This window comes from Hyaena hyaena, unplaced genomic scaffold (assembly GCF_003009895.1).
Source record: "Hyaena hyaena isolate Hyena2069 unplaced genomic scaffold, ASM300989v1 scaffold_501, whole genome shotgun sequence".
Classification (NCBI taxonomy): Eukaryota; Metazoa; Chordata; class Mammalia; order Carnivora; family Hyaenidae; genus Hyaena; species Hyaena hyaena.
The window spans coordinates 1,375,670-1,397,753 of record NW_024081135.1 but is presented as its reverse complement, the minus strand read 5'-3'; the positions used below and the strand labels follow the sequence as shown (position 1 = coordinate 1,397,753).

Here is a 22,084-nt window from a genome sequence, read left to right as displayed (position 1 = left end):
AGCCCATTTTGGAACCCCTCTATGCCTCTGTGCCAGGCTTGTGGGAAAGCACCTGGGACATCTGAGGAGACAAGACTCAGAAAGGGGAGTGGTGGTCCCAAGGTCACAGCTCGTGTGGGGCAGAGTCTGGGTCTGACCTGCCCACCGTCTTCATGAAGCTGATTGTTCTGCCCTCAGGCCATACTTGTACATTCCTCAGTTTCCCCTGATTTGTACCCTGTGCCTTGGCAGGGAGGCCACTGCCTACAGTGGAAGGACCCTGACCTTTAGGGTCTTCCTTCTGATCTGGGCTCCACTGTTGCTCACTGTGTGACCTTGAGCATGTTGTACAGGTGCAGGGCCATGGGGGCCCCCCAAGGCCAGGCTCAGAGAACTCAGCCTCAGTTTTCCTGCCTGTGAAATGGGTTTGCCGACCAGTGTGACACCTCCCTCACACCAGGTGTTCCAGCAGCAGGCTTGAGGAGGGGGTGGCGGGAGGGCTCTGCCTGTGAGTTCTCAAACCAGACTGAAGTGGGAAAACTGAGGCTCACTGAGTGTCTCTGGCTCTGAGGTCAGAGGCCAGTGCCAGTGACACCCCCTTTTCATCCCAGGCCCCCTCCCACGCCGTAAGTCAGGCAGCCTCAGCGAGGCCAGTGATGCAGATGAGGACCCGCCGGAGGCTCTCAAAGGGGGCTTGCTGGCTGCCCGGTTCTCCCCTGCCGTGCCCAGCGTGGACAGCGCCGTGGAGTCCTGGGACAGCTCGGCCACAGAGGGGGGGTTTGGGGGCCCAGGTAACAGCTCGTGGCCTGTAGGCAACTTGCTCTCTCTGGCCACCCAGCCGCCAGGCCTTTGTAGGGGCTGCTCCCTCTGCCTAACCCTTCTTCCTCCTCCCGGCTCCATCCTCAGGAACCCTTCCTGGAGGCAGACCCACCTGGGCCACGTCAGCCATTCCCAGGGCCCTCAGTGCTCAGAGCACGGACCCCAGGCCTTCACACATCTTCTCAGGCATCCGTAGCGCCCTGGCCAACTAGTCAGAGTCCGCCACCTTGAGGTTAGGGACCAAGCCGGCCTTACTCCTGTCTTTCTCACTCCTATCCCAGGTGCCCTGCACACAGCAGGTGCCCAATCAGTGTTTGTTACATCCGGCTGAAGATGGGAAGGCAGAACGCCCCTTCCCACCCCATCTCCCAAGACCTAGCCATAGAGTGGATGCCTCCAGCCACCCTCTTAGGACACGAGCCGGTTGAGACCCATGGTAGCCTCAGGGGTTGGGTGCATTTGAATGCAGCAGCCAGACTTCTGTCCTCTGCAACACAGCCACAGCGGCTCCCCAAGGCCGAGCTCAGAGAACTAGTGGACGGAGGCTTCTAAGAGCCATAGTGGGCGGGGGGGGGAGACTCCCAGCTCTGGCCCTCACTGTCTATCTGCCTTCCCTGGGTCTCAGCTCCCCATCTCAAGTACTTGATCAGTACCTCTAAGCTTAGTCCTGCAGGCCCAGAGTGGGCAAAGACCTACTACCCAGGGTCACCTAGCACAGCTGGAGAAGGGGCAGAGAGGAGGGTGAGCTAAAGGCACAGAGAAGATACAGATGCCCCCTCTCCACCTGCCAGGCTCCCACACTCCACAGGCGGTGGCTCGGAGTGTGACCCCCCAGGAGTGGCGGCCCAACCGGCTGAGAAGCAGCCCCCCACCCACCGAGCCCCGGAGGACGAGCTACACCCTGGCCCCCACGGACGAGAGCTTCCCTGAGGAGGAGGAGGAGGAGGAGGACTGGGAGCCACCAACTAGGTCTGTGGTGGGAATGCCATGAGGGAGGAGGCAGTCATGGTCTCCTGGCTAGGATGGGTGAGGGTACCTGTGCCACAATGGGGGTGGGAGGGAAGCAGTGGAGGAGTCTCGTCTGGCTCCCAAGGAGGGTGCTTCCCAGGAGAGAGGAGGAAGCGTGGGTCAGAGCCACCCCAGCCAGGCTGAGATGGGGATGCTGGTGTGCTGGGCAGATGGCATAGCCGTGCCAAAGGCGCAGAAGGTGTTGGCCTTTCTGAGGTCTGCTAATCTCTCGCTCTCAGAAGAAAGGAAGCAGACTCAGAACTTGAACCCGATACTCTCGACTTAGCCTAGACTCCTTGATGACCCCCTGCAAGGGCCCTGGGGTCACAGGCACTAGCCCTGGACTATAGGTGTGGTGGGGTTTGTAGTGTTGGCTTTGAAGGACACCTTGTCACTCCTGGAGCAGGCCCCATGGTTGCTCCTCATCCCGCCCTAGCCACCCCTCCCCCATCCGTGCTGTTGACCAGGCACTTCCTTCTGCCTCCAACACCTTTCCCTCTCCCTCCTGGCCAAGGCCTACTTAGCCTTCAAAAGCCAGGGCAAACCACCTGCCTCCGGGAAGGCATGTGAGCCTCCTCATGGCACTGGCCACCTCGTATCCACCTGATTAGTTCCCTGGCTGAGGTCCCTTGTGCTAAGTGCCTGGCACCCAGGAGGCTCTCCTGCACACTTTGTGAATGAATCACCAGCTCCTGGCTACACTTCATTCACCTCCGAAGCCCGAAGCCCTGTGGACGGAGCCCTGGCTCGAAATATTTGTAGAAATGATTTGAATGGAGAGAATGTCCTTCAGCCTCAGTCTTCTCATCTTTAAAATGAGAAGGGCAGGACGCAAGCATCGTGCATCAGCCTCCCAGAGTCTCCCTAAGAGAGAACAGCTGGAGGCCCCTTTATAAGAAAGTGCTTTGCAAATCATACTTTCTGAGTGGCTAGGACTCTGTAGGCTGCAAGTAGCCTTGGGAACTGTGAAGCATGCAAGTGTGACTTGGTATTATTCTCACGAGCCTCAAGTTTAGAGCTGACAGTGGGCTCCTATACCCTGTGACGGAAGCCGTCGGGGGTCCCGGACCCTTCCCCGGCACAGACACACCATCCTCTCCATCCATCTGTGTCCTTGCTGCCTCCAGCTCTGTCCCTGTCACTGTGCTATGGTGCCATGTGTCTGGGTGGGGCCAGGGGCTGTCCTCTGGGGCTACACCATGGATCTCCTCTCTGTCTGTCTGTCTGTCCGTCCGTCTGTCTCTCTTCCCAGGCGTCCTGTGTCACCGCTCTCCACCCCGTCTCATCCGCCCCTGTTCTAACTGGCCACCGACAGTCCTGGTCGCCCCTAACTGCGTCTTCCCCCCATTCTGTGTCACCAACCACTGCCCCGGGGCCCCAGCACTGCCACCGAGGACGCCTGCCTGCCTGCCCGCCCACCCTCTGGCCCCTTGAGCCCATCGCAGGGCCCTGGGGCCCCGAAGACTCCTCAGGTCCCAGCCCGCCCGCCCGCCCACCTGCCCACCAGGAGTTGACACTCTCTGGTTCCTACGTTACAGCCCAGCCCCTGGCCCTGCCCGTGAGGAGGGCTTCTGGCGTGTGTTCGGGGAAGCCCTCGAAGACCTGGAATCATGTGGTCAGTCAGAGCTGCTGAGGGAACTGGAGGTAGGGTCCCCTGCCCTGCAGATCTTCCTGGGGACACCTGTGCTTGGACATGCTGACGGGCATGCCCGGAGGAGCCAGCATGTTGATGGGATCCTGCTTCTGTGTGGTGTGTTTCATGCACTCACCTGGCACCCTCCATGTAAACCTTTCTTCACGCATGTGCAGACTGTGTGTGGACACATACACGTGTGACCAAGAGCATTGTGGCGTGTGCACGTGTGAACGTGTCTGGTATCATCCTGTGTGCATTGGGAGCATGCATGTGGGCATGCACATGCATGCACATGCGGTGAGTGTGTTTTCAGAACAGGTGTGTCTGAGTGTGCACGCTTGGATACACAGGGGCAGTTTTGTTGTCTGTGTGTGTGCATGTGCAGTGTGTGGCTGTGGCTGTGAACATGCCCTGTGGAAGCATGCGGATGTCAACCTCAGTGACTGCACAGGGCATGAGGGGTCAGGGGAGCTGAGAAGTGACTATGGCTTTGTGTGAGGTCAGCACGGAACAGGTGCCCAGAAGGTCTGGGAAGGATCCAACTGGGTCATTTCAGAAGCTCCTTTGTATTCTGAGAGCGATACTTTAAACTTCTGCTTTATCTGTGCTTTTGCCTTTAATGTTGACTAGGGCCATTTTTACCCCCTCCATCAGTCTTGCTAATCACTATTCTCCTCAGAGAACTAATTTTTGACTTTGGTAGTTCTCTCTTGTGTTTCATTGTTTTCTATCTTATTCATTTCTGTGTTTAACTTCTTTGTGTTTAAACAATGATACTTCTAGTTTCTTAGCTCCTTAATTTTCAGTTTTCCTTGTTTTCTATCATAGTGCATCTTAAGCTACGATTTTACCCATAAGCACTGCTTTGGCTGCACCCCAAAGGTTTTGATTTGTGTTGCTTTTATTGATAATTCAGTCCCAAATATTAAAAAAAGTTCTAGTACGATTTTAGTTAGACCGTTGAATAATACAGAAGTGGAGAGTTTTTTTTTAACCCAAATTTTAAAACCAATTCATTTTTGCTTTTAATTTGTATGTAATGTGGCCAGAAAATGTGTCCAATTGGCTATGAATTCTTTGTAGTTTGCTAAGACTTCTTTCTTTGTGGCCTAGTATGTGATCAGTTCTTGTAAATGTTTTGTGTATGCTTGCAAAACAATGTGAATTCCCTTTTGTTAGGTGTAGGGTTCTCTGCAGATCAAGATTGTTCATAAACCTGTTCAAATCTGCATCTTGATGAAATGTCATATGCTTTATTTATCTTCATGGGGTGTTTTTTGTTGTTGTTGTATGATAAAATCACATCGTGAGTACAGAGATTTGGCAAATTCTTGACCTTCTGTCAATTTTTGTTTCTTATCCTTTGAGCTTCTATTGTTGGTTTCATATAAATTTATGATGGCTATAACTTCTTGGTGAATTTTTCTTTTTATCATTAATCAGTACCTCTGTCCCTATATGCTTTCAACTTTAAATTCCATTTTTCCCATAATAATATGGCTCCAGCAGCTTTGTTTTAATAATGTTTCCTGTCTTTTTTCCAATTTATTTATTTTCAAACTTACTATGCTACTAAGTTGTACATTTCTCATTTTAAGTGTATCTGTTGTATACTATATATAGCTGATTGTCCCCCCCCAATCCAAGGGTCTTTTTTTAAAGGCAAGGTTAGTTCATTTATACTTATTGTGATTACTAATATAATTAAAGTTATTTCTAGCAAAGGATTTATACTTTCTATGTATCCTACTTTCCCCATACTTCTGATCTACTATCTCTCCTTTTCTTGTATTGATGAATTCCTTATTCCTACACTCTTTCTACCACCAAAAAGGACATTTTTATAATTTTTATCCTTTTAGTGATTCTTAGTTCACTTTTTTTTTTTTTTAGTTTTAGAAAGAGAGAGCGTGAACAGGGGAGAGGGGTGGAGGAAGGAAGGGAAAAGTGAGAGAGAGAACGAGAGAGAGAGAGAGAGAGAGAGAGAGACACTCTTAAGCAGGCTCCATGCTCAGCGTAGAGCCTGATGCAGGGCTTGATCCCATGACCCTGGGATCGTGATGTGAGCTGAGATCAAGAGTTAGATGCTCAACTGACTGAGCCACTTAGGCACTCCTGTTTTACTTTTATTTTTAAAAATGTTTTTAACACTTTGCTTTTTTTAAAAAAAAAAACCAAAGTCTAAATAATGCCTCCTCCTGTATGATTCAGGCCCTGCAGAATGCTTCCATTTTCCTCCAATCTCTCTCCTCCTCTCCCTGCTTGTTTATGAATGGCTCAAAGTTAGTTAATGTGGAGTTTTCGTCAATACACTTTAGTGTTACTGGTAATTTCTCTGCATACCATTGCTTCCTGCATTCCACGTTTTCCTTCTGAGTTCATCTTTTAGGATCTTTTGGTGAGAATCTTGAAACTCTTTTTGGTTTTGTGTGTGATTTTTAGCTTATTTATTTTTAAGATAGCAGGGTAGTAGAGTGGTTAAAGCCTTTGACTTTGCAGCCAGACTCTGAGTTGAGATCTTGATTTCTCTTAGCCTCCGTTTCCTCACTTGTAAAATGGACAAAGGCATGGTAGAGTGGTATTTGCCTGTCTCATAGGATCGTAGAGAACGCAATGAGTTGTATGTGTACATAACATAGATTTGAGCTCAGCGCGAGTAAATGCTAATCACTCGGCGCCAACAATTAGTGTTCTGATTGCTGGTGTGGTCGAGGACCCCCGACCCCCCCCAACCCCCCAACCTCCCCCCCCCCGTCAGGCTGAGAGCCGCAGGAGGCCAGGGACCACGACTCTGCTGCTCACTGTTGTGACCTTGAAGGCTGGCACACAGTGGGCATCCATAGATGCTGACTGCAAACCGTGAGCAAACAAGCATCTGAGGGAAGCTCTGTGTGTCCTCAGGCATCCATCATGACGGGCACAGTGCCAAGCGTGGCCCTTGAGGGCAGGCCTGGCCCCCGGCCCTGGCGGAGCAGCCAGGAGGTACGAGCGTCCCTGGAAGAGATGCAGGAGCTGCTGCTGCCGACACCTTTAGAGATGCACAAGGTGGGTGTGCATGCAGGGCGGGTGAAGGGGGGTGCTGGGCATGGGAAGCCTGGGTGGGTGTGGGGGGGGGTGGGCCTCAAGGACTCACGGCTGGGAGAGGGGCTCCCAATGGGCCCCGCCCCACTCTGGGCTTCATTCTCCTCCACCAAACACAATTTTGTATTAGACTGAGTTTTCCAAGATTCTCGTCATTTGGGTCGCACACACACACACACACACACACACACACACACACCTGTGATACCCACAGACTCACCTTTTCCCCACTTACGTTAGTGTGTGTATAAGATCCAAAGGCACTGATGTATTATACATAGATGTGTAGTTGTATGTTTGTATCTCTGTGTATCACTCCCTTAAAGGAGAAGCCAGCCTCCCTTGCCATCTGGAGGTTACTATATAGAAAAGCAAACAGAGGAGAAACCTCTCAGCTGGTAGCCTCAGAGCAGAGCCTCTTGGTAAATTGGGAGAGGAGCAAGGGGGCACTGAGTGACAGGCACCGAGGCGGGCTGGCACAGCTGGGCGGCAGGCTGCGTGCCTGTCCCACACCAAGAGATTCGGGCTGCTGGGGGGGCTGGGGACAAAGGGCAAAACTCCAGGGACCTCCTCCTCCTCCCGCTCCCAGGTGACACTGCACAAGGACCCTTTGCGGAATGACTTTGGTTTTAGCGTTTCCGACGGCCTCCTGGAGAAGGGCGTCTATGTGCACACTGTGCGCCCTGATGGGCCAGCCCAACGTGGGGGCCTCCGGCCATTTGACAGGGTCCTTCAGGTAATGCTGGGCTGGGGGGCACCATGGATAGTGTGGCCTTTCCTTGCCTCCTGGTGGAAGAAGAGCCCTATTTCCACCCTGGCTGAGAGGCCTCAGGCAGGTCGCCTCCCCTCTCTGAGCCCCTGCTTCCTCATCGTGCAAGGGGAATGACAGGGCCAGTCCTGTAGTCAGGTTAGGTTCGGTTATGTTGCGGTAACAACCCCGATCTCAGTAGCTTAACACACGTGAACGTGTACTTGTCTGCTGTGGGCAGGCATAGGCTAATCCATCCAGGCTGATGGGGGCTCTGCCCCCTTGTAAATGCCTTAGACCACATGACTTAGGAAAAGAGACGAACAGCACACACGGGTTTTTTCTTGCTTTCACCAGAACACCGGCTACTCCCCTTCATAGCCTATTGGCCAGAACCAGTCATGTGACCTTGCTAACAGCAAGGGAGCCTGGGAAATATGGGTGAGCGGATCTAAAGTGCGGGGACAGGCCTGGCCCAGCCACCCCGCACTGCCTTTCCCAGGCCTGGACTGCTTTCGTTCCCATGATGTGATTTGTGCTATATTAGTGCTACATTTACTAAATATGCTTCTTTTAAATTGGCCAATTTTTCTCAACTGAAATTTATTTTGAAAGGAAACTTTTCATGCCAATTCGGAATGAAAACCCAACACCGCTTGCTTGACATAAAAGATCAATGTAAAATAAAAATACAACTGAAACAAAGCAATGTCACAGAATTCTAGGCAGGAAGCAGAGTGTGTGGTCTGCTCTTTTATGTTTAAAAAAAAAAAAAAGGAAGAGAAGTGGGTGTTCATGGAGTGGGAAGCATGTACTGGCACCCCCTTTGGGGTTTCTCTTTGATAAAACCTCACCAGAAGGACTGAAAGAGAGCTAAATGAAGGAGGACTTCCTCCCTGGGAGTATTCTAGATTTACCCATACCTGGGCTGGGGCAGGGCCCACGCTTTAGGATGATTCCCACCCGCTCCAGCCCAGGCTCAGCTGATGCCGGTCTGTCTCCGTGGCTGTGTACTGTGCAGGTCAACCACGTCCGCACACGGGACTTCGACTGCTGCCTGGCGGTGCCACTCTTGGCTGAGGCTGGCGATGTCCTGGCGCTGGTCATCAGCCGCAACCCGCTGGCACAGAGCAGCCGAGCCCCACGAGTGCCAGGCCCCAGCAGCCCCCGGATGCTCTGAAGTCAGCGTGTGGTCTGGACACCCAGGGGGCCACCCAAGGAAACCCTGACCCCCCAGCCATGTAGCTGGGCTGGAGAAGTGGCCGCCCACTCATGCATCTGTCCATCTGGCAGGCTCTGAGCCACGGACCGGACTGTCTCTATTCTCTGGTTCCGTGGTTCCTGGAGTCCCAGGCAGTGATGTCCCTGTCCCAGCTGGAGGGACTTAGGTCTTTCTCCATGTTGGGTCTCCAAGATGCCTGGAGGAGCCCCACTCAGGTGGGGCTGAGACCAGCTGCTCAGCTGGGAGGACAGGGGCCTGAGGGCTGAGGAGCCCAGCTCTGTGCAGGGAGTGCTTTCTCCCAGCAGGGCTGTGGAGCTGCTAGGGAGGAGTGAGCTCCCCATCACATGAAGTGAGCAAGTGGGAGCTGGATACCCCCAGTGCAGTCATGGACTGAGGTATGAAGCATCCGGGCAGTGGCTTCACACAGGCTCAGGTAGTCAGTTTCCCAATAGGGGGAGAACATTTAGGGTGTGGCTTGGGGACCACTTTATCTGCCACCAAAAAAGATGCCACTCAGGGTGGGAGCCTCGCCCCTTCCCTTCTCCAGCATTCTGGTGTTTGGGGTGCACCGGCAACCCCACTTGAGAGACTCTGAGCTGGGGTGGCTGAATCCCAGGAAACATCATTTTTTGACTCTGAAAGTGAGTGGTTCTTTGATTTCGGCATCTCTGGTCTGAAGCCTCTGGGACTTGAGCCCGCACTGCTGGGCCCTTTGGGTAAGAGCTGAGTGTGGCGTTGGGCTCTCAGTCCCTCCTGCTGCTTCTGTAGGGTCCACAGGCACAGACCCATATGAATCCACCCCTCTCAGGCCAGGCCCCTCACTGTGTCATTTGGGACAGAAGACCCAGGAGTTCCCATTCACCTGCCATTTCAGGGGACGTGGGAAAACCATAGAAATACGATACGTATATCTTCAATATGTCCAAATTAGTGGAAGAGAGACAAGGAGAGGGAGGCACAGAGACAGAGAAGCAGGCAGGAGAGAGATGGGCCATCCTCTATCATGCCCAAAGGCGACAGTGTCCAAGGTGGTCATCCAAGGAAGTTTATTCCCGCTAGAAATCTGGACACCAGCGTCCCTTAAAATCATTGCCCTCACTTTCCATAGACCAGAAACCCTTTTGATTTCGCAAAGGGCAGAGGCCTTCACCTGGCGGTCTGGGCCGGGGCCCTAGGGAGGGAGGCGGGCAGGCAGGATTCAGTCAGGTGTGGGGATTTGCTTTGCTCTTAATGGGATCTCAGGAAGGCGCACACTGCCGTCTGCATCTTCCCTCCCGTGAAGGACCCCCCCAGCACATGCTTCCACTCAAGGGACAAGATGGGGACTTAGGAGGCCTGTGCTTTCCATCCTGGGCTGCTGCTTGGTTGCTCTGTGACCCCCTTCCAGGTCTGGCCCTCTCTGGGCAATCAAGGGGTGGACAGTCTCTGAGCAGGTACGGGCCTCCCTGTCACAGCCAGAGCCAGGCCCCCTGGGCACCCTGCCCACACTTTCCCTGGGGCCCTGCTTTCCTCTCCTCCCTCCACTTCCCCACACCCTGCCCCTTCCTGCCTTCCCCAGAGACCCTTCGTGCCACGGCTGGATGTCCAATGTCTCTGCTGCCTTGGATTCCTGTGTAAACATCTGCCCCAGGGTGAAAGGGCACCGCCCACGCATCCCGGGGCACCGAGCAAAAGCCAAGAGCCCTCAGCCTGGGGGTGTAGGGGGTGACACAGCAGAGACATGGCCACTGGCAGCCACAGCTGTGTGAACTTAGGCAAGTTGCCCAGCCTCTCTGGGCCTCTGTCAAGTGACAGGGCTGGACAGGACACACCCCCAGGGCCTCTCAGCTTGGGAAAGCTGCGCATGGCTGCAGGTGAAGGAAGATGCATTCTGACGCATCCAGTGCTCCCTGTCTCCTCGAGCTGAGGCCTCTGCCATTTCCCCCAGACGTATGCAACCAGGCCCGGCAGGTGGACCCTGGCCGTGGCTGGCCTTCTCATATGCAATATTTCTTCCGGCTTCTTGTGGGGATCACTGATCCCAGACTTGACATGCCCCAACCCCTGTCTCCGGTGAGCATCCTGCCTGCCTATGCATTTTGGGTACAGCTCCTGTGACACGCCCCCCCCCCCCAAAGCTGTATTTTTCTCTGGCTGAGATTAGAGCATATTCCTTGTAAAGTATTTTTCTACATGGGGTTTTCTTAGGGCTCTCGGGAAGCTCTCTTAGGGCTGTGTAGCAAAGGCCATTGGGGCCTCCCTGGGGCCCGTGTGTAAATCTGTTCTGCCAGGGGCTGCAGGGACATGGGGGCTGGGGGTGGGGGTGCCATTGGGATGATTTTTTAAATAAAATTATTTAAATGCAACTGGACTGGGGTGTGTTATTTTTTATTTTTTGGTCACAGGCTGGCAATAGCTTCTGTTTGGATCTTATGGCATCTTACCTGCTTTTAATTCACTCATTCATTCATTCAAAAAGTCTTCTTGGACTATGTGTCATTCTAGCCCCTGGAAAAACAACACGAACAAGACAGAGGAGGTCTTGTCCACGTGGGGCTTACATTCTGGTGGAAAACAGACCATGAACAAGGAGTAAAGTATAAAGAATTATTTCAGAATGAAAAAATAAATGGTCATGGGGATACAGGGGAGGGTGAGAGCTTTAGCTCTGGGGTCAGGAAGAAGTCCTTCCTCTTCCTCTGAAGAGGTGGTATTTGTGCCGAGACCTTCAACCCTGTGGAGATGGGGAAGTGTCCCAGGCAGAGGGCCCGGCAGGTGTAAAGGCTCCGAGGTGGGAATGAACTTGGTGGGTCAAGGAAGAGAAAGGAAGGCCCAAAGCGGAGTGGGGAGACCAGGTTGGAGGGTGCAGGGCCAAGTAGTGAGGGCTTGGAGAGGGACTATGGATTCTGTTCTGTCTGCAGGAGAAAGCCACTGAGGCAGGTAAGTGGTGGGTCCACTGTAGGGAGCCCCTTGATTCTGGGTGGGAGCTCACTGATGTCCTGAGTCTCCACTGGCCATTCAGGCCAGGATGAGCCCAGAGGGCATGACCAGGCCTCCCTAGGGGACCGCAGCTCCGTGTGCATGAGGGAGTGAGCACCCCATCTCTGGAGGCGTGTTAGCATGGCTGGACCACGTTGGTGCCATTACATGCCTGGGCCAGAGGAGCCCAAGGCCTGATTGGGCATGGGTAACTCTGCCCTAACTAGCACTGGGCGGCAGGCTCAGGGCCTTTCTGCAACTGGGAAGAGGGTGTGGACACAGACGGGCTTTGTGCAGGCACCACTCAGGGTGCTTTGCAAGAATTCTCTGGGTTATATCCTCTCCTATAGCCTTCAGAGATGGTTCTGTTATCCCAATGTCACAGGTGAGGAGGTTAGGCACAGAGAGGTTAAGTAACCTCCCCTAAGTCACACAAATAGTAAAGGATGGAATTCAAGGATTTGAAGACAAGTCATATGGTCAAGACACAAAGGGAGGAGGGAGGTGGACAGAGGCCACTAGAAAGGCCAACAACCAGAAGAGCTGGGGGAGTGGCATTATATTCTAACATCATCTATCAATAATAATCACATTACTGAGGGGCGTCTGGGTGGCTCAGTTTGGCCAAGCGTCCAGCTCTTGGTTTTGGCTCGGGTCATGATCTCGAGCTCCATGGGATTAAGCCCCACACTGGGCTCTGTGCTGACAGCGTGGAGCCTGCTTGGCATTTCTTCTCTTTCTCCGTCCCTCCCCAACTTGCTCATACTTGCTCTCTCAAAATAAATATTAAAAAATGAGTTACTGGGAGATGTTTATTTGGTCTGGGAAGTTGGACCGCCTCTTTTGGTGATTTGGTGCATCTTCTCTAATCAGCCTGAAACCTTGGGAGGGGCAGTGGTTTATTCCAGGTGGGGAAACCGAGGCCCAGGAGACTGATGTGAGGTCTGGGTGCGTAGCAGGTGGGCATTGGTGGAACTGGCCCAGAACAGACCCAGGACTGTTCCTTCACAGACTTGCTGCATGCCCCTGAGTTAGCTGTACCCGCTCTGTGAGCCTCTGCCTCAGTGTCTCCAATCCTATATGACAATACCCACCTTTTTTTTTTTTAATGTTTATTTTTGGTAGAGAGAACAGAAGCAGGCGAGGACAGAGAATCCGAAGCAGCTCCAGGCTCCGAGACTGTGAGATCATGACCCGAGCTGAAGTTGGACGCTTAACTGACTGAGCCCCCCGGGCGCCCTACAATACCCACCTTTGAGGAGCATCCTAGGGCAGAACTCAAAGCCCTTTGGGGGCACCTGGGGGGCTCAGTTGGTTAAGCCTCTGACTTCGGCTGAGGTCATGATCTCACGGTCTGTGGGTTCGAGCCCTACGTCGGGCTCTGTGCTGATGGCTCAGAGCCTGGAACCTGCTTCAGATTCTGTGTCTCCCTCTCTGTCTGACCCTCCCCTGCTCACGCTCTCGCTCTCTCTCAGAAATAAATAAAACATTTAAAAAATTTTTTTTAAAAGAACTGAAAGCCCTTTGTAAACTGTAAGGTGCTTGCCAAGTGTGAGTAAAAGCAGCCTCATCAAAACAGAACCAGGGGCGTCTGGGAAGCTCAGGCACTTAGTGTCCAACTCTTGAATTCAGCTCAGGTCATTATCGTAGGGTCTAGGGAATGAGTCCCGAGTCAGGCTCTGGGCTGAGCGTGGAACCTGCTTGAGATATTCCCTCTCTCTCTCTTTCTCTCAAAACAAACAAACAAACAGAACCAACACGTGTTGGATTTTAAAAAGGAAATGTTTATTTTCATGTTATAAGGTGATTACAAACTCCTCTAAAAAAAAAGCAAAGATGAATTTAAAATATCGATATACATATTTATCTAAAAAGCAAAGGAGGAAAAGAAAAGCCCTGCAAAATAGAGGGCTTCATATCATAAAACATTTATACACAAAAGCTTGTCTACTGCAAGACTGAATTACACACCAAGGATCTTATTCAAATACAAATGTTCCTCCTCAGAAGAGTCTCTCGTTGGTTGGTTTTTTTTTTCTTACAAAAGTTTAAAATATCTTAAAAATATTTTGAAGTTTTAAAAAAAAGTCCTGATGAGCCAGACATATTTCTGGAAGGAGGCAAGACCCACGTTCTCAGCTTTCTCTTGTGCTAAATACAGAGTCACAGTTGCAAGGGATTCGAAAATTGGGTTAAAAAAAAGTGGTGGGGGGGGCAGGGAGAAAGAAAGAAATGGAGCCAACATCTCAGTCCGAAGTCAAATCTATGACAAGATGCTCTGTCCCTCAGAGAAGTGTCAGAACCCGTCTGTCGTGACACCAACCGAGAGAACAATGAAACAGCTTCCTATTTAAACAAGAGCATTCTGAGGGCCAGGCGGTAACAGGGCATGGGGGTAGTGGGGGGCGAGGGAAATGCTGTTCTCTGGCTTCCAGGTGGTCCACACCCCTCTCTGCGTTTTCATAATCTGGGATTTTGTTGGGTTTGTGCTTGCTGGGTTTTTGCACCGGGTTATGTCCAGCATCCATGTGGACAGTGCAGCCTAGGGCTGCCTGACACTGGGACCTCTAGCTGCCTCAGGGTTCCTCCTGGGTCTCTTCCTGGCCAGTGCATGAGGCTTGCGGGGAAGGGAGGCACCTCTGCCTTTAGCACTGGCTGCCCAGAGCCTTTTCTCGTCCAGAGGGCCGTGCTGGGGAGATGCTGGCTGGGCCCTGGCCCGCTGTGTAACGGCACCAGACAAGGTTGCCCGTGCTGCGCTGAGGGTGGCTCCCTCCCCTTGGGCTTTGCTGCCTTCTCTAGGGGCGTGCTTGGGGTCTGAGGTAAGAATGAGGGAGCAGAGGAATGGAGAGGGAGCTGTGTCACCCAGGAATCATCCAAGGCCACTCACTTCTCACTGCCTGAGAATGTCCCACACGGCCTCAGGCTAAATCCTGTCTTAGGGAGCCTGCCTCTTGCACACAGCTGGCTTCACCGGGCCTGAGTTTTCCTCACATGCAATAGGGATGTCAGTTCCCAGCTCACAGAGGGCTGCTGGGCGCAGGGCGAATGGGTGCCGCCTCTCCCACTGGAGGGAGGCCGATCACCGGTCCCACTGAGCCACAACTTCAGGTCCAGTTGGCCCGAAGATGGTGAGAGCGTGGGGGGTGCTGCTCTCCTCATCCCTGAATGCTGGGGGACGGGGTGCTTCCTGTTTCATAGATGCCCGTCTTTGGTCTTCAGGGAGAAGCTCGGGGAGCTGCACGCGCCACGCACCACACACCCCTTGGAGAACCTGCACTGGGACAGACTCAGGACAGCCCGGGTCCAGTCCCAGCTCGCCGCGCCCAGTCTCTTCCTCACACCAGGTCTCAGTTTCCCCATTTTATAAGGGCGCTGACTGGAGAGGCACTGACCGCGCAAGACTGCCCTCCGCTGGGACCGACACAGCCCATGCCAGGCCCAGCGAAGCGTCTCCCTGGGTGAGATTTATCCTGAGGCCCTTACCCATCTCTGCACCCTAAAGAAAGTTCTTTAACTGTCTCCCTCACTTCCCTTCCAGAGCTGGCCGACTGGGCTATGTGTGGGCACCGGACATTCTGACCCATCCCAGGGCAGAGAGTGGGTGGATTCCCTGTTCTCCAGAGAGAGGAGGACCAGAGTCATGAGCTCCAATGACAGGTTTCCTTTATGTGGAGACAGAAAAGTCACGCACCGTTACACCTTGTACTCACAGAGCCAAGTTCTACGGAAACACAAGGGCGAGGGGAGTAGACAAGAGGGTCCAATTGGAGACAGGTGCACAAGGAGACTGTCACGGGACGGGCTTGGGGAAAGTGGCTGACCTTCCTTCCAGGCGGGGCCTGGGGACTTGGTCTGCATGCATCTTTGGTCTAGAATTTGGTCTGCGAATCTTATAAGAGGAGGCCTTTCCCAGGCCATTTCCAGAATGTTGCTATTTGCCTACCAACCCAAAATACTGTGGCCTTTCACCAGAGGGGAGGTATTGTAGCCTGAAATGACCACAAATGCCCAGGCAGCCACTGCGTGCCAAGCCCCCCTTGACCCTACATGTCACCTGTCCCCAATCGTTGACAGTGGTTAGTTTACTAAGTTCCATGAGACAAAGGAGAACAGGTCACATTGCTACTCAGTAAAATTAGGGGGGAAAAAAACGACAAACTCAAATCAAATCAGACACAGCGGCAACCATAAATACATAGAAAAACAGGAACACAGAACTGTTAACGTTTTGGAATAGGACGGGGTATTGTTTGGCAGAGTATACACTTTGGAAACAGTGAAATGTGAGTGCTTGCCGAAGAAGAGGGGTTCCGGATGCCTCTGCCTCTCGGACCCCAGAGGCTCCTCCCCTTCCGCATCTGGGGAGAGGGTTCCAGGATTCAGAGCGGCCCCTGCTCTGAAAACCACTCTCGACACCGCACGGAGCCATCACTGTCGTCTGTGCGTGACAACGTTTCATATCTAGTTTAGACTCTGAACTTGGAAGTGACAGTTTACATGGCACAGTTTAGGTCCAGATGGGGGCTTGCATGGAGACTTGTCCATCTCGGGGTTTTAGAGGTGGAGTACCTTCCCTCCTGGTTCAGAGAAGACAGGCTCATGGGTGAGCCGGTTCTGGGGTGCCAGCCCCCTGACTATCCCACCTTTCTAGAACATGCCCTCACTGCCTTTCCTCATCCTCGGTCCCCACACCAGCTACTGCAGGAGCTGTGATGAGTTTCACCATCTCCGAAGTCACCACCAAGGGCTGCTCTTGTGCCTGAATGGGGAGGAGGGTTTGGGAGCACTTCGCCCAAGTCAAAGATTCAGGGAGCCTCCAAAAGCACTCTTGGCACTCCCAGCTAGGAGCTGGGGCAGCCCTGGGCCGGGAGTGTGCCAGGAGCTTCCCAGGCCCTGGGAGATGAGGACAGAGCTGAGGGTGGGGAGAGGAGGAAAGAAAAGCACCCCTCCCTGGCCCCAGGCCTCTCTGAACGCCTGGGCCCACTCCCTTTGGTCCTCTGGCTCACCCCTCGTCCCTCACCAAATACATCATGCTGGTCTCCTACACGCAGCTGCGAGAGAGGTCAGCTGGGGAACGGCCAGAATCTGATAGAACCCCGTTAAAATGCAACAGACCCATCTATGTGAGGGTCGGAGCCTCCCATAGGTTGGCTGGCTCCCACATGCCGGCCTCGGACCTCTACCTGGGACACCCTGGGACTGTGGCCTCCTGAATGTTGGGGCTCCCTCCTCACCAGCCCCCCTGGGGACTCTTGCCGCTCCCCCTCCGATGAATGGTCCTGACAACCTGTCTGACGGTCCTTCTGACTATCCATCTCAAGCTAACAGGTGTAACAGGTGGGATTTTGCTCTTGGTAAGACAGTTTCTAGAGAATTGGCCTTTGGCTGTAGGGCCTCACTGGTCAGCTTTCAGTCAGTCCCTTGCCTGGAGGGGTTGATCCGCTATTTTAGCATCTCTCTTCCTGGCTAAGACACGTGTGATGAAGCCTCTCCTCATGGCCCTCTGTCTAGCCCCTCTGGGTCAGATCAGCTGGTGGGGCTTCTGCTTGAACCAGGTTGGGAAGGTACTACACCTTTAAAATGGGTCTCCTGTCCAGGAAAATTCCACCCTGCGTTTTTGGGGGCAGAACTTTCTGCCAGCTTATACAAGCACCAAAGAATTGCTTTTGAAAACGAGATCTGTGCTGGCAAGATTGATTCAAGTGGTAAAAGTGTATGACAATCTCTAAATGTATATATAGTTATATGTAAAAAAAAAAAATACAAAGAAAAATTTACCAAGTTCCCATAAAATACATCTAATTCAATATGAAAGCTCTGCCTCACCCCGGACATCTGCCGGTCAGTTTTCTTTTTTGTATAAAATATCCCCAAATCAAAACAAAAACACATACACACAATACCGCGCACACACACACACACACACGCACACAGAGTAACATTTTCTGTGACAATTAAAAAAAACAATCCTAGTGCAAATAGTAAGCTCTGTAAACCTGGTCCTATGAGAATCTAATGTTAGTAAACAGCAGGGAAACAGCCCGTCCACCCCAGAGCTCACATCATGGTCTCTACTATGATGTGGGTCGGTTTCATGAGAGCGCCGTTCACGGCCAGGCGGGAGCTATAGGGCATCGCTCCCTCGCGCTCCACGGCCCAGCGGTTGGGTTCCCTTGGGGTCAGCAGATACTTGAGTCTCTGGAGAAGGAAGAGGGTGGGGGCAGAGGGGAAAGTCAGGAGGCCCATCCCCTCCTCACCCTGACCCCGTCTGCGTGCTCCCTCCGGGCCCTGCCAGTGCGCCCTTTGGCCTGTGGCAAGCTACTCCCCTCTCTGGACAGCCCATGTCATCCACTGACAAATGAAGGAGCTGAACTAAGGTGCTTCTTCTAAGGTCCCTGTCGGCCCTGAATCAGGGCAGAATTCCTGTCAGTGATTTCCTTGGCCAGCCCCTGCTGGCACACCCTGGGGACAGCGGACAGACTCCCACCGCCCGGCTGACTTCTTTTCTCCGGTGGAGCTGAAATCTGCCTCCTTGTAATCCCCATCCCCAGATTTCTCGGATTTGCCCCATTTCTGCAATTTGTATGCCCAAGACTGGGTAACTGTTATGAGCTCCCTCCCCCCGCCCCCCCGGCTTCCTACCTTCCCCCTCCTTCGCTGCCTGTAAACTGCATTTCTTGCCTCCTTGTAGCTCTCCCCCCTCCCCCCTGCTTCTCCTGCAGGTTGCTGGTGCTCCCTGCTGGGGGCCCAGAGACCACTGCTGGGGGCCTGCACCTCTGACACAGAGGGGCCTGAGGCTGGCCTGCATGAGAGCCATCCCATCAGTGTGGGGCAGGGCGAGGTCAGGGAGGGACAGAGCCCTTCCTGGGACACCCAGGAGACCAACAGCGGATGTGGGCCTGGAGCTCAGTGCTCCTGACTCCCAGCTTCTTCCTGCCAAGTGTCTGCTCAGAGGCTTGAATAGGAGCCGTGAATCAGAAACCTCTCTTTAGACATGGACATTCAATGTAAGTATATTACAATTTTTAAGCTGCTTATTAAAAGCTACCATATTTCACTTGCAAAATCCATCTGCTCTTAAAACCTTGCAAGATCTGACAACTGGTCACGACAGGCCAGAGCAGAGTGCATGGCTGCCTGCTGCAACTTTGGATCTCCTTCTCCAGGTACCCCTGGCCCCGAGTGAGTCCTTCCCTTATCCGGGTTCCCTGTCTGGTCCTAGGGGAGCTGGCCTGGAGGCCCCAGGGAAAGGATAGGGGACGGAGGACCAGGGGGAGAGCAGGCGTGGCTCCCTCCCGTCATGATGCCTCTCTGCACAGCCGCGAGCCCAGAAGGTGGGACAAGAGGCTGGCACCACCAGGCAGCCCCCTGGGAGGTGCGGACAGACCTGGAGTCATCCCAGGACAGAGCTCTTGGTTTGCAAACGGGGCTCGGGGAGAAGCTCGTGGCTGGGAGCACAGATAGGAGGTCAAGGGGCACTCGGCAAACGGATGGTGGCTCAAGTGCCTTCAGAGGAGGGGACTTGGGTTATCCAACCGGTTTGGAGGTGACAGTGAGGTGCAAGTTTGGGAAGAGGCCTCACCCACACCCTCTGTCTCCGCCCCACCCCCATGTAAGCTCCATTCTCATCAAACCTCCAAATGTGGGATAGAACAAATATTTTAAAATTAGGTTTTGAAGTGACACAAGTTAGTGTTAGGTGTCCCCTCCACCTGCCTCCCCCCGCCCCGCCCACCATGGTTGAAATATGTGGTTGCTGTGGGAACTGACCAATTGGAACAAACATCCAAGACACTAGACTGTCTGCTCGGCCCCGATTAACCCTTTAGTTTCTGGGTAGTTGGGACATTCTGAATATTCCCAGGGAGAAGGGCTGAGTTTGCAGGAGGTAGATGGTTGACGGGGGACATGTGGAAGGCTCAGGGCCGTACAATCACAGGTCTGTCTCCAGACCCCGTATTTCAGGATTTTCACAAATGACAGGCCCTATCAGCATTGTGGCTGAGCACTGGGGGCCTTCCCTGTGTGCTCTGAGAAATTACAATGGGTCTGATGCTGTAGGAACACCCCAGGGGCCTGAGGGCTATCCCGGCTCAGACAGACCCCATTTCGCTTTGTGGCTTCATGTCTTCCTCGCGGACACACCCTGGCCTGCTTCCTCTGTCTAGGGAAGGCTGGTCCCTGCTGCCCCAGCCATCCCTGCCCCCCACCCCACCTCTGGGCCATTCCCCTGTCCACAAGGAAACAGGCCCAGCCCAAGGAGGAGCCAGGGCCCCAGGACATCCTGGCTCGGGATTTTTAAGAGAAGAACAATAAAAAGAGCCCAGAACAAAACAGTGTCGTCTTGGAGCTGGCCCAAACCCAAAGGTTAAGGGAGATACTAAGAAAAGGATTTCTTGGAAAGAGCCCCAGCTTTTGCCACAGCCTGGAGTCTGCAGAATTGTTGCAGAGATTTCTGAGGGGCTGGTGGTAAGGAGGGACCCTCAGGGTGGGAGACTGGTAGGCACAGAGGCTTGGAGGCCTGGGGCTCAGTCTCGGCCACAGATGGGGGAAGGGGAACACCAGCGTGGGCTGGGCTTCTCCAGAACATGGCTCCAGGGTAAGAGAAGCTTCTGGGTGGGGCTCAGCCTTCCTTGCTTCCTGTCTTAACTGTTTCAGCAACCCGGTCCCCACTGCTCCCAGGATAGAGCCCTACCTCCTAGCCTGACATGCGAAGCTACTGTCACCCCCCCCCCCCCGCCGAAGACATGTCACTGCTGCCCAACTACTGTCACGTGTCCTTCCCTGTGAACACACGAAGCATCACACCCTTCCATTTCTCATTCTCTGCTTGGCAATTTCCTCCTGTCACGGCCCTGCTCCGAATGTCCACAGAGCCTTTGTCCGTGTGAACCGCTCTTTGTTCCCGTTTCCCCACATGCCTGCTGACAACCTCAACCCCTCCACAGGGCAGGCAATGGATCTAGGACCCAGAGAGGGCAGCAATGTGCCCAAGGTCACACAGCAAAATGGACAGCCAAAAGCCAGTGGCTGGCTTTCACCCTCTCCCTTCTCGCCCTCCCGCATCCCCCACATCCAGCCTCAGCCGCACGTGCTCACCACGAGGAATGGCCCTTCCGTCTGGCAGAGGCGGATGGCCATGACCAAGGGGACACACATCATGGAGGACAGGGCCAGGCTCCAGCCCAGCCCGATGGCCCAGGTGGGGTACACGTAGACTTTGTTGTAGGTCAGGGGTACATACTTGACGAGAGAGAAGATAAAACATCCCTGTGGAGAGATGGGGCAGTCAGAGGGTCCCCTGGCATCAGGGTCAGGGGCTTCTGGGACCAAGGCAGGGTCCACTCAAGGGGCCTCACAGGACCTCCCCTGGGGCAAATCTGACCAAGTCGCTTCCCTGTTCAAGATCCTTCTGTGGCTCCCCAGTGCCTTCAGAATCTAGTCCAAACTCCTCAGTCTGGCCAGCAGCGTTAGCCAAGAGCCATGACCCGTCACCCCTCACCTCCCCCCTGTCCCTTCCTCCATGTCCAAGCTCCAGCTCTCCTGAGATCCTTCCAGCTCCTTAGCCACTTGCCCTGGGGCCTTAGAACAGGCTGTTCTCTTGACTGGAGCCCTTTACCCTCTGTCTTGTCATTCTAATTTAGCTAAAATGGTCCTGTCTCTGTCTTACTTGTCCAGGCCCTCCCCAGATTCCATCAGGTGCCCATGCCATTCCTTCCCAGAAAGCATATGGTTATAATTACTTCTTCAACATATGCTCCCCTAGCCTAACTGAATAGGTGAAGGTAGGCGGGGTGTCTCTCTTGTTCCCCTATTTCTCTAACATCTGGTGAGGTTCCAGGTACATACAGCAGGTGCATAATAAATAGTAGCTGCATGGGTGAAAGCCTTTCCTCCCTTCTCCCACTCACCCATCTCCATCCCTGACCGAGTGTGGACCTGGGCCTTGCCCTGTGGGGTGTGTCCAGCCCCAAGCCCATGCCAATGGCCAGTGGCCATCAGTATCCATGAATGGTAGGGTGCAGTGAGCTCTGAGCCCCAAACCCTGTGCAAAGTCTGCATTTCCCTGGCTGCGAGGGCCCAGGGCTTCTGTTCTGGTCAAAATTATAGCATCTCATGTATAACCCAGGATTGCCTTGGATGGATCTGCAACGTAAAAAGGACTTAAATCTTCATTATCTAATAGTAACTGGGGTTTGACTGGATGACAAATCTACCTAAGTCAGAACTGGTGATGGGAGAAGGGAGGGTGTTAGGCTGCAGGTACTTTCCCCTGGGCAACTACTGTTTGCCTGGCCCTGTTGTTGCTTCTGTCCCTAAAGGTGGGGTGTAGCTTACATGGGGAGGGGGCCCAGGAGAGGGCTGCTCTGGGCCCTCCCAGCATGAGGAAGCTTGGTAGCTGCCCCTTCACAGTCCTCTCTCTGCCAGGGTGACCTCATCCTACCACCTGGGGACACAGCCCCCCTCTGATATGTCCCTCCCTCGTCTCAGGGAGGGACGGAGTGGTGATGAGAGTTGCTCACAAGCCACTGTCAAGTGAGGACAAGAACATGGGCTCTGAGCCCAACTAAATGCATCCCCCACGATAAACTCGCCAGGTGGTGTGGCTACTGCATTTTGTGGGGAAAACATG

General features: G+C 53.5%; 2 protein-coding genes across 5 annotated transcripts in view; one reads left to right on the top strand and one right to left on the bottom strand.

Moving 5' to 3' along the window:
• The window catches only part of GRIP2 (glutamate receptor interacting protein 2), a 42,809-nt gene extending 32,026 nt beyond the window's left edge, over positions 1 to 10,783 (top strand). The window contains exons 19-24 of the mRNA XM_039254961.1: positions 591 to 770; positions 1,590 to 1,767; positions 3,345 to 3,450; positions 6,344 to 6,487; positions 7,113 to 7,259; positions 8,293 to 10,783. Of these exons, the coding sequence (XP_039110892.1) occupies positions 591 to 770; positions 1,590 to 1,767; positions 3,345 to 3,450; positions 6,344 to 6,487; positions 7,113 to 7,259; positions 8,293 to 8,451 (914 nt within the window). The 3' untranslated portion in view covers positions 8,452 to 10,783. The remainder of the gene's footprint in view (positions 1 to 590; positions 771 to 1,589; positions 1,768 to 3,344; positions 3,451 to 6,343; positions 6,488 to 7,112; positions 7,260 to 8,292) is intronic.
• A 2,431-nt stretch (positions 10,784 to 13,214) lies between these two features.
• Positions 13,215 to 22,084, bottom strand: part of SLC6A6 (solute carrier family 6 member 6) — an 84,517-nt gene continuing 75,647 nt past the window's right edge. For 3 of the 4 annotated variants that reach the window (XM_039254953.1, XM_039254949.1, XM_039254950.1), the window contains 2 exons: positions 20,551 to 20,721; positions 13,215 to 17,649 (listed from right to left, as the gene is read on the bottom strand). In XM_039254953.1, coding sequence (XP_039110884.1) covers positions 17,509 to 17,649; positions 20,551 to 20,721 — 312 coding nt within the window. In that variant the 3' untranslated portion in view covers positions 13,215 to 17,508. The remainder of the gene's footprint in view (positions 17,650 to 20,550; positions 20,722 to 22,084) is intronic. The other variant, XM_039254952.1, reaches the window with a different exon arrangement.